Source organism: Vanellus vanellus (genome assembly GCF_965231255.1).
Source record: "Vanellus vanellus genome assembly, chromosome: 11".
NCBI lineage: Eukaryota > Metazoa > Chordata > Aves > Charadriiformes > Charadriidae > Vanellus > Vanellus vanellus.
This window is the reverse complement of record NC_138916.1, coordinates 13,679,642-13,691,808: the sequence shown is the minus strand read 5'-3', so window position 1 is coordinate 13,691,808 and position 12,167 is coordinate 13,679,642. Positions and strand designations below refer to the sequence as shown.

At 35.3% G+C, this 12,167-nt stretch overlaps 1 protein-coding gene across 1 annotated transcript in view; it reads right to left on the bottom strand.

Annotated features, from left to right (window-relative positions):
• TRPM7 (transient receptor potential cation channel subfamily M member 7) overlaps positions 1–12,167 on the bottom strand; it is a 57,930-nt gene that overhangs the window by 25,753 nt on the left and 20,010 nt on the right. Inside the window, exons 2-11 of the mRNA XM_082488507.1 lie at positions 10,341–10,420; positions 7,855–7,893; positions 7,170–7,368; positions 5,290–5,503; positions 4,623–4,747; positions 3,837–4,008; positions 2,797–2,971; positions 1,424–1,547; positions 506–578; positions 135–235 (exon numbers count right to left, since the gene is read on the bottom strand). Coding sequence (XP_082344633.1) covers positions 135–235; positions 506–578; positions 1,424–1,547; positions 2,797–2,971; positions 3,837–4,008; positions 4,623–4,747; positions 5,290–5,503; positions 7,170–7,368; positions 7,855–7,893; positions 10,341–10,420 — 1,302 coding nt within the window. The remainder of the gene's footprint in view (positions 1–134; positions 236–505; positions 579–1,423; positions 1,548–2,796; positions 2,972–3,836; positions 4,009–4,622; positions 4,748–5,289; positions 5,504–7,169; positions 7,369–7,854; positions 7,894–10,340; positions 10,421–12,167) is intronic.

Below are 12,167 nucleotides of genomic sequence, written 5' to 3'. Positions count from 1 at the left end.
TGCAGTATGCAAAAATTACTGTCCTCAAAATAAATTCTACAGTCTCTCTCTACAAAAATCGTAAGATTCATTCCTTACAGTAAGTTAAGTTTCTCTCTTAGAAAATATTCTGCTTAATCAGGACAATTACATACCAGCCATTGTTGCCCATAAACAAAAACATGATTTTTGGCTATGTCAACTCTATCCCACGCAAGTGTAAGAACAAGCTGGTCAAAAGCAGATGCATTCGTGCCTTAAGAAGCAAAAAAATAAAAAAGTATTTAAAGTTAATTGAAATATAACAAACATTCTGCTTTCCTAAAAAGGCCAAATCAAGCAATCCACCACATAGTTATATGTATATTTCACCATTTATGACACATTATGTTATATACAATGAGAAAACAGTATTCTTTGCTTAAAAAAGGTTCTTACAGTTTACAGTATTTTATAAATAATCTATCATATAAACACTAAACAACAATAACTGGAGATTCCAAATACTCTTAAAATTAAGTCTCACCTTTTAACAATGCTGTAAGTATCGCAACATCAATGTCCTGATGTTCATCTGACCCAATATGAAACACTGTAATCTGTCCAAAATGGTAAAACAGGGAAAACTTATTTTAAAGTTATTTTCAGGCATAGGTGATTAGCTCCAGTCTTTTTCATCAGGAATTGAAATACTTTAAAAAGTTACCTTATCTTCGATGCAATTTAAGCCTACGCTCGATTTAAACTAACCTTTAGTGTGCACTCTGTATTATTGTCCTAACTGGGTGCCACACAAGACAATCTTTTATGAGAAAAAGCATAGCAGATAGCCCTTACACTCTTCAATCAATTTGAACTTCTTTTCCCACTCTGATTACAATTCTCTATTGTCTGTAAACACCACACAGTATTCTGTTTACCCTTCCAGTTCATGCTACATTATGAGATTAACCTGCCAGCAAACATGTTTAGCTGAATACGACAGTTTTGAACCTTAGAACAGCAAAATATCATGTCCAAATGAGACACCAGTACCTGAACCCAGGCTACATATAAAGCTTTATAAAGTGCTTTTCCTTTAAGGATGCAGTGATAATAGATCTTTGTTAGTACAGTCATAATTAAAAGACCAAAAAAAAAGCAAAAAGAAAAAAAGTCCCAAGAAATACAAAATACATACATGCTACAAATAAACCAAACAGACTTGGAAACAACGACAAACTCAGATTACCAGAAATAATCCCAAGAATTAAGTCTGTCTTGGCCATGAGATAAAGTATACACAAAACCTGTAGTTGACTATCTTCTGTAACTGGAAGATCCACTATGTCCAGAAAAGATTTTTGAATGACTCTATCATAAACAACACTGAGATACAATTTAACGTTATATCCACAAATGCATGCACCTTGCATAAAAATTTTTTACGGCAAGATCTACTTACAAGTTCTTTTTTTTTCATGCATTCCAGCAGTGTCTGAAACAAATGAACTGCTTCACTTTGACCAAAGTTAAATGTCTTTTTGATGGTTGAAATGATTTCAGGCTCAGCACCCTCAGGAACATTCCTGAGATTGAAACAAACAGGAAAACACAGTTATACATGAACAGTAAGAACAACAATGCATTTAATTAGTTTCAACATGTCCATTCAAAGTCCTGCTATCTATAAGCATATTACTGTCTCAGTGTCAAAATCTTGGGTAACCTTTAGAAAGAAGTATAGGTTGCTTAATCTATGAGCTTCTACTACTGCCTCCTAAAACTAAATAAGCTTGCCTCCCTTTCCTTCCCATACCCATTTCTGAGACACTCTCAACTAAAAGGTTTTGACACAAAATACTACGTACTCACCCCTCTGAATAAGACCTGCTTCTGATCTTACTATGGACAAAGCTGTTTGGTTTACTGCTACGTTAGATCCCTGCCTCCTGGTTCTGAGGCAGTCCCTGCAACAATTGGGTCCCTGCAACAAGGACCCAATATGTTTAAGGATTTATGCAAGTCTGGCAACAAACCAGAAATCACTAAGCATTCTGGAGCCCAAGCTCCAGCCCTCTTATTATTTTAAACTACACTTGAAACAGACAAGTGTTTTCTCAACTGAACAGAAGTAAGCAGTAAGTTCAGTTTTAAGACTACTCAGAAGAAACAATACAGAACCTCTTTATGATCCCTTTTCAAGAAAAGTTACCACTATGCAACAGCTAACTGCATGAAAATATTTCCATTCAATGGAGTCAAGTGGTATTTTTCCATCAGTTTGGTAACACACTACTCTCTATATTATTCTCACATCTCTGGAAGGCCCAGTCAACTCTAACGTCTGTTGAGCAAAACTCTGTTGTGCACACTTAAGAACAGTCACAATTATCTTTTAAGTTACTGTAGCTTAGTTAAAATTTGAAGGTGAAGCGGACAGAGCATTTAAACTGAGTTGGGTCCTCTAGTTACAATGGTGTAACAAAATTACTGCACATAAGTTACACACAACATGTTTCCCTTACTTTAGGATATTGGTGTGTACACTTTTCCTATGCTTTTTGTAAGTATGGCTAAAGCAAGCATACACTACAGAATTTGGTGCAGCTGGTACAAAGTATGTAGGAGGAATCTAGAACTAGAAAAGAATTCTTGGTCTTTAGCCAGAGCTATTATGGCAGTCAACCTGGGAAGCTACGTCACAGGCAAGATTACACATTCTGCTTGTAGCTTTTGTCTTTCCACAGATAAAGCTCTTGCACAAATTCATTAAGGAATGGTCTCAAAACCCATCTATGTATGACTGACAGTTTTGCTAGCAGTGCCAGGACTTACCCTCCCTCCTCTGTTTGCTTGTGAACATACGCCAATATGTCTGCAGCTCTACCAGTTCCTTCACATACTACCACTGGCACAGGAGGACTTTCTTGAAGGAAGTCTAAAACTGTGAGTATGACGTTGGGGCCACCTTCGAATACAAGCGCCACCACAGGCACACCTTGGCCAATTCCTATAAAGTTGCAATTAAGCAATAAAAACCAGACAATGTTGTAAGTGTATAGGGAATGCTAAGATTGATTTTACATATTTAATAAATCAAGTATGTCCCTTCTATTGAGTAAATATTAAAATGCTGCCTGACAGACATTTTAACCATTGTGAATGCACAGTTTCAAGCACTGTTTATACTTTGAGCTACAGGGAAAGAAGCAAAGAAGCTGATAAATATAATGGAATACAGTCTACAAAACAGAAGAGATTCTTCACAGAAATACTCCTGAAGTAACGTAGAAAAGTGAACATCTTTTCTTTAGAGAAGTCCCCTTCTACCTTCCCCCCAAATAGTTTCCAAAGATGACAACATGTATACAATTTGAACATAGGTACATGTAAACCCTCTACAGACAGGGAGTATTGCAAAAGCATTCCTAGAAGAGAAAAAACACAGATGTGTTGCTCCATAATTGGGAAAACACCAAAAGAAGTCATGGCTTCTTTGCACAAACACAGATGATGTTTTACAAAATCAATTGCCCTATTGTGAAACCGCAAGTGATCAGTGTCAAAACCATGAATCAATCAGACCAGTAAGGCCTGACAACATACTAGTAACTCAAGTGATGTACATTTGCTTTGTCAAAGCAAAACTGACAACTTTATTTAAAAGAACTCTCCCCTCTGGTCCCAAAGAAATCCTAAATCTCACAGCAATATCTAGGGTCCAAAGCAGCAGCTGAAATTTGTAAAATAATCATTCAGACTTGAGACATAAACAAAAGACTAGTTTTACTATTTTCTCATTTGGATGTTTGGTGCAAGTACCTTTGTCATTAGAGCAAAGTAACACTCAGCCCTCAGGGATCAGAATTACTTACTTGCATGGATCCGTTGCAAATTAATAGTTTTTTCCAGTTCTCTCCGCAATTTAACTTCTGCTCCATACTTTCCAACTGTTCCATCATCCACCAGAATGAAATGGGAATGGAGGTTATTTAGGACGTTTAGTTTACTTAATGGGTTTAACAAGGTTTGATATGGAGCAACCACCTAAGTATAAGCACACAACAATGTCTTTTACATATACAGATTCAAATTTGTTTCTGTGAAACTTAACTTTTTGTCTAGACACAAGAATTGATGGCACAACAAGAAGCACTGACACGTATAAGTGTGCCTTGGGTCAGGATACACCAACAGCTGTAGCTCTTAACTTTGTGCAGGAAAGCAGATAACAGTATCACAGAAGAATTCTGTTCTGAAGGATAATAGAGAAAAGATCCTTTAAAAAAGGTTTCTTTGGGGAAAATTTGTGACTGCTCTGGCAAACAGTAGCATTGAAGACTCTGCATCAAAATTTTTCAACTTATTGTCCTCTGTAAACATGAATTTTCTCTAATACTTTAGTATTTTTTTATCTGATTCGGTAATATCAGTAGGGGGGGAAACGGATTAAGTACTTGAGAACAAGCTCCTCCTCTAGCGCATTTGCATTTTGCAACTTGTTTACACTGATTATCTTGCATAAGTCACAGATTTCAACGTATCTTCATATTAAAGCAAGTACTCCAATGATGCAAAGCAAGTGAAAAAACATGCTTGAGCAGATTCGTCACAAAATATGTCAGGTAAATCATTATTTCAATTAGGTAATTTATCCTTACATCTCTTCCAACAAGGTCATTTCTGTTTTCAATTACACCCCATGGAGCAATCCCAATAGTGCAAATCTTTCGAGATGATCTGGAAGCATGTTCTCTTAGAGCATCACCAACATGTTTTGCAACACCTGTTTGTGCACAAAAAGACTTCAATGTCTTGAATGTCGCATTTTATTAAGAAATACAACTGTCATATTAGTTAACTGGGCCTTTAAGGATCTGGGAAGCAATTTGACACAACATCAAAGAAAAAGCACAATTCTACATATACCAGAAGGAAACAAAGTACTATGTATCACTAATTCAACAAAATAACTATCAGCCTAGTACGAACTGAAGAGTTTCCAGTACATTACTGTACTTATTTTAATCACATTAAGTTTCTCCTTCTGCAGTTTCAAAACCAAAAAAACAAAACCACAAAATCTAGAACCAAACGAAAAAAAGCACCACAACCCCAAAAAACCCACCTTAGTGTTGTTTCTCTTTGCAAGACAAAACAGCAGCCCACTTCCAACTACATGCATTCAAAATGCATTATTTTAATTTCACTTGACCAAACTCACTCAAATTTTCCTTGCTATAAGATGAAGCTATGCATCCATTAATCTTTTAGCTCTTATAAAAATATAATCCAGTTAACTGTGCACATTCATTCATATTTCTTTACCTGTGTTCACTCCTCCAGTTATAATCCAGGCTCCTGTTGTTACTGCAGCTTTAATAAGACCTTTGCCAAGCAACTGTTTGATGCGTGGGTGAAGTTCAAATTTCTGCATGCCCCCATGTACAGATATAACAAGCTTTGGCAACTCCATCTGCCATTCTTTAAGCATAAGTTGCAGAATAGCTTCAGGCTTAGTGTCATATGACAATCGCACATACTGCAGGCACAAGAAGAGTGTTAAAAGGTCCGTAAAAGAAATCATCACAGAATCAATGAGTAAAATGAAGAACCAGGATGTACTTCAGGATACGTTATCCTCCTCCAGGCTATGGAAAATGTCATTCACCTTCTCAAAACACAGGAGATGCAATAAATGAACAAGCTTACTTTATGTCCTCCAGAATTAAGGACAAGACAGTTAACAATTTAGAAAGCAAGTTTTGGAAAGGGAATGACTACAGAAAGATTATGTTATTCCATCCTACTGGCACAGTGACCTAGAAAAATGAGACTTCAGGAAAGCATTGGATGATCTCTAAACTAGATGAAATTCAGAAATATTTATAAAAGTTCTGCCATCTACTGAGGATAGGCTTGCATGTCTCCTGTGAAAAAGTTTTACAGAAAGACAGTTGCTTGCTTTTCTTCCCCTATTCCTGGTGGGAAGGAAAGCTACATTCTTTAATAGAAAACTTTAAAACTAGCAGTTTTTTAACTTGCTATGTTTAACAGCATAAGATTAAGTAGATGGTTCATCAGCTGCATCTTTAATGCCAGCTATTCAGTAAGACCTACCTGAATCAAGTTCTAACTAAAAAACCATCACTATACCAATAAACTGGTTTTAGCAACCCCACTAGCACTCTGCAGAAATAAGCACAGAAATGAGTACAGGCAGCTTGTAATTTCTGTACTCCTAGAAAAGGATTCACAGCAATTTTGAGCTATACTAAGCATACAAAGGAACACATACACTGCTATTACCAACATGAAAGAATTCTGCCAAGAGCCCTTCTCTCCACAGAGATGTTCTCTCCAAGAGCACTGGACTCTCCCGGGGGGGGGGTCTGCCAGCCACATAAAGAGCACAGCTCCCTCATTCAAGCACTTCAGTTTGGCCATAGGAGCCACACTGCAACAGAACCTCTTACAACTTATAACAGCGTGAGCATTAAATTGTTTCCACCGCAACTATAAATCCTTTACGAAATGGTTTGAGGAACATGTCAGAATTTCCAGTTTTCTAGCCTCTCCAGTACACATGCACTTGTGAATTAAGAGTTGGTTTCCAAAATTTTGATTTATTGGTATGCCTGTTTTTAACTAATGCCCTCTCCCAAAACACTTAGTTATTCTGATCAGTATGATTATGCTTCAACAATTTTGAACAAATCTACTAAAGCAGCAGATTCCACATCTCTCTGTAATTTTAAATGATTTTCCAAGTTTGAAAATTATGAATAGAGGGTTAAGATAGAAGATGCTACTTAACAGATCCTATAAAAATTTAACAGTAGTGAGTAAGCAACCAGCATAGATAACCTGCATTTTAATGAAGTTTGAAATAGTGACACTCAATTCTTAACATGTTTTGCTGAAGTGATTGTGAATTCTGATCACCATTTGCAATTTGAAAGTAAGCTTGTCCATGAATACAACTAATTCTGACAGACCTGAGCAACTTTTGTTATGAAAAATAAAATAAAATACAGAAATTAGAAAGAATTCAGATCTCAATAAGAAATAGTAGAATAGTAGAGGGCACTGGTTTGTCACAATATGAATGACATTGTGTTCAGCCTTCAATTTCAAAAGTTAAATTAAGCATCCACCATCTATATCAACATGTTTACAGTAAGAAAAAAAGAAAACGGGATACATGCCTTAGCCCTGTAAGAATGAGAACCGCCTTGAAAGTTGATGACACCATAAGCATCAGTAGAGGTCTGTTCTGTATGTTTTTCCACTGACCATTCTTCTATTTCTTGATTATAATTTTCACCCAGCTTCACATCGGAGTATTTCATAGCAAGACTTGCAGTAAAACAAGCATGTTGTCTGACCAAGCGGCCACAACAGCACCTGCACCCAACCATATCATTTTTAGAATACTTAAACAAATAGTTTTATTGGGAGACAAGAGAGAACTTTTTATCTATAACAGAGATATGTCAGATTTAAAAAGCAAAGACTTTAAATATCATATAAACCTCTCTTCTAGAGCAAGCCTTCTTGCCATAAATATTTATAGCAAGAATTAATTACAATGCATAATTATTATGCAAATATTGAAGCTCACTGAGATAGCAAGTTGGAGGCCAGAAGAAACTGAGTAGTCAGGACACAGAAAACTGGTTCTTTGAAGACAAAGAATTTATATAACATTTATAACTGTGTTCTACATATTGCAGACAGTTCTCTATTCACTGCTTGCATTTGGTTTATATCTGACCTTTCACTGACTTGTCATTCGCAATATTTATGAAAACTTTTTAAAACCCTACTATGAAAATGCTTGTTTAATGGAAGAAAATATTCATAAATATTGTAATTACAGAGAACTCTTACCTGACAAGTTGCTGACAAATCTGACATCCTGGAAGGCATCTATAAGAAATTTTTAAATATATGAGTAAACTTCAATTTTAAGCAGCGGTGGGGAGGAGACAGGGACAGACACACCCCACTCACACCGCTTCATGTGTGGAAAAAAAAGAGGTCTCCAGCAAATGGAAAACACGCTACTCAAGTTTGCCTATTTTTAACATGGTAACTTGTCTGTCTTTACTTGCCAAGTATACTACAATCATGTAAAATAAAAACACCTAAAGATGCAAAAGCTTCAGTCAGGTTTTCAGGCTTTGAACCATCAATATCTCAGGCCCAGGAATGTTTCAGACCGGATTACCTGCAGTACTCAAACTGAAACATTTTGCTAGATGCCAAGAAATTACTTACAGACCAGCATTTTCTTGGACTCATTCTAACTGTACATTGTTGCGTCTATTCTACAAATTCATCCTTTCAATACACATCCAAGTTGAACTGCCACTGTGGGAAGGTTATTTGATCATTTCTGATTTGCATGTACCAGAAAAAGACACATTTGAACAAACTTTATATAGTAGTGTCTTTACATAAATTTTATTATATAAAAAGAATTCCTTATTTCTATCCCCTTACATCTTAACCACTTTTGGTGTTTTTCTGCTAACAGATTTCTTAACATTTAAAATTAGCATAGCAGATAAATTTATACCACTGTTTTCCATAATTTTCATAAGCAGCCATTAACCAATTATGGTTAAGAGCCAGTATGCAAAAGCATACAAATAAAGATGTTATACAGTAGACGAACTGTTTTCAGACTTTGAGTATAAACAATTTTTTAATTTTGCCCTTTATAGCAGTTACACTCTGCTATTAATCATCTACGTTTTTAATACTGAACTATAGCTTTAGATCTTCTCTAACAGTTATTAAAGTGTAATTATCTATACTAAAAGGTACTTATCAACAAAACATACCGAATACTCCTGTCTACATTTGATTCATTTACACACAATTCACGAACAATAGTAGGCAATTCTTACAAACTGAAGGACAAAATCTGATGGGAAAGTTGTAAAATCCATTGTATGCTACAAATGGGTTAAACTAAAAGGGCAACTGTTGAAGATCATTTTGTTCCTTGTAAAATGCTCTGGAAATTTTAACAGCTTCCTAATTACTTTGTTTGCATTTGCAAATTTTCCATGTGCTACAATCATGGCTATAAATTCTAAAGTCTTCTCATGTCACATGGTTTAAAGGAATGTAGTGAATTATTTACAATACCTTAAAAATTTTACAGCATTTACTTTGTTCTTTCTCTGCCTAAAACCAAAGTTCTTAAAAGAAAAATAATACTCTGCCCCAATAGAACAAGGGAGATTTATTACTTTTTTCATGGAAAAGATTGAAATAGAATTTCTCTGAAGTTCAGAAGAAAAGGTTTCTCAGCTGCTCTCAAACACATGATGCTAAAAAAAAAAAAGAAAAAAAACAACAAAAAAAAACCCAACCAACAACCAAAAATATGATCTGATGATCTGAAATCCACAAGGACAATAGTAAACATTTTGGGGAAACAAAACTACCTTTAAAATACCGATTCTGAACCTATTTTCAACTTGATTTTATTTAATCTGGGACACAGATGTCATCACTATGCATATCAAGTTCAATCATTGTAGGAACTCTTAAATTATATCTATAACACTTAGTGAAGATAATTCTACAAATTAGGTATGTTAGAGGTATCACTAACTCACTTGATTTCACATCTCTAATTTAGCATAAGATAAAAGCAACATGCAAGATATGCAAAACATTCCTCATTAGTCTCAGCCTCCCCTCCAGAATATATTTCCCCATTTTTCAGCCTCATATTTTCCCTTACAGAATTTAAGGATGAAAAACTACCAGTTACCCCATGAAATCTTTTGATACTCAAACTATTCTTGTTTTATCTATCTTCCCTGGAAGCAAATATTTCTTCAGTCTTTATTTTGTATTTTTTTCTCCCATCACGATTCTTGTTTTTCTTTATTCTTCTATGAGTTCTTCATCCCTTTTTCCTGCACTGTCAGGTTTATTTTTACATTTCACCCTACACTGACACTGCTGTTCTTTAAATTCCAATAGAGTATATATATTTCTATGAAACTTTCTGACTTCAGAACTATGCCACCAAAAAAAAAAAAAAAATTACAATACCCCCACACTGTAGACACATCATAGACATCACTAGGAGGACTGGTAAGAAGCAGCAAAGAAACAGGGGAACATTTATTAGTGATTTCCGCAATGCCAAAGTACTTTCAGAGAAAGAAAAAAAAATCCAAGCTAGTCATAAAGAGCGGCAATTCCCAGTCACAAAAATATTAACTAAAGACAGTATTTTATACAGATTGAGTAGTTTTTCCAAAAATCTATTATACACTGTCTTTACAATACTGACTTATTTTAATTTTAAAGAGCAGTAATGAGTTCTTACATCATTTTTCATTTACCTGTGGGGGTCTTTTGAACTTGGTATAATATACACACACTCCCTCTTGGTGAAAGTATTTTCTATCCAGGATTTCTGGGACTGAAAAATAAAAAGTGTAACAGTATTATAAAATGCAAATCATACAACTTGGCAATGAAAAATGCTTTTTAAGGAAAGAATAATTAGAACATGAGAGGGCTTTTTTAATTTAAATATGAAGGCAACTAGTGTCTAACATAAAGAAGTTAAATTATCATCTGATGTTTTGCTGTTTCCCTAAAACTAACAAAATCATATATGACCCTATAAAAAGCATTTCACACTGCCTAAAAGTTCAGAAAACCAGAATCATTACGGAACTTATTATATACACAAATCCCTTAAAATCCAAAGTAATATTTTTCAAAGCTAACGTTTACATAGCAAATATGTGCAATATCCAAATAAAGATGTACCAAAAAACCCCAAACATTTTCAAAGTATACCGTTTACCGTATACGCATCTCTAAGCTGCGTTTTAAGCTTAAACTTGAAACACATTCCAAAATTAAGCATGTTTACTTCTTCAAATGCTTAGCTATTCTAATAGCTGGACATAATTTCATTTCAGTTGCTTTAAACAACCATGTAACATTATCTTACACGATAAACTCAAGATTACATGCTAAACAATATGCATAATGCCCAATGCCTAGTCATATTTCAGCAATACATTGGGAAAGAAAGTCAGACACAATTTTTAGTAATTAAAAACAAGAAAAAAATATCTTGGGATGCCAATTTATACCTTATGCAATATTGCTTTAATTCCTTATTAAGATTACATTAAAATTTCTTCATTGCTAACAGCATGCCCTGTTCTACATTAGAAAAATTTGAGAAATTTGATACCTGTTCTATTTTACAGCGAGGGGGAAAAAAGACTGGTGTATATTATTCACAGGTGTCTAAATAGAGGTCTGAAAAAACTACGAAGAAATTAAGGAAATTGAGATTTTTTTTTCAGATCTATTATAACAGAAGATTCAGTAAAGATGGATGGTTTTTCACTCACTGCAATTTCAATACCAGTTTAAGATAATGCAGAGAAATTGTTACAAGTAAGAACGTAGCAGTAGTTTTAATATAGATCCCCTGGAAAACTGCTCTTCAACTGCCCACCCTCTTTCTAAAGGTTTCCCAGACTCAGCAGATCTTTCCCACATTATGCATCATGATTTTCTTCCAATATTCTGTTTTAGTGAACTTTGATGGCAACAAACTGCTGGCTCCAGTTTCTGTCTTTGCATTAAGAGGGCCACCGGTCTCCTGCAAGGAGGATGGAAAGTTGCAGGGTACAGGCACTTCCCAAGAGAGAAAGAGGGTAGGAGAAAAGTAGATGCACAGTCCACAGGAAAGAATCATGGCAAGGAAGAGGAGCTGTACACAACCGAATGAGCACTCACACTATATACTTTAATATTAATATTTTAAACACCTGGAATAAATAGCCAAAGCCATTATTCGCTACTGTTGTACTTCCTTTCCCTATACATAGGAAACAATGCTGATGCAAAGGAGAAAGAAAGAAGGCCTAGCAAGGGAAAAGCAGGATATTAGACACTACATGCAAGCATAGTGTTATGAAAGATTCTATTTCATTTATGGTGCTTTTCCCTCCCCCTCCAGCCTTCTCCTTTGGAGCAGAAGATTGAAGCGACTGACAGGCTTGTGAAAGAGAAGATCTCTTCCTCTGCCATCCTCAAAGTTCCTCTCTAATCTTTCAGTAGCATTCTTCTCAGTTCTTGGATAAGCAAAGAGAAGCACATCACTTTCCACAAAGGAGCTGGGTATTTCCTAGGACACC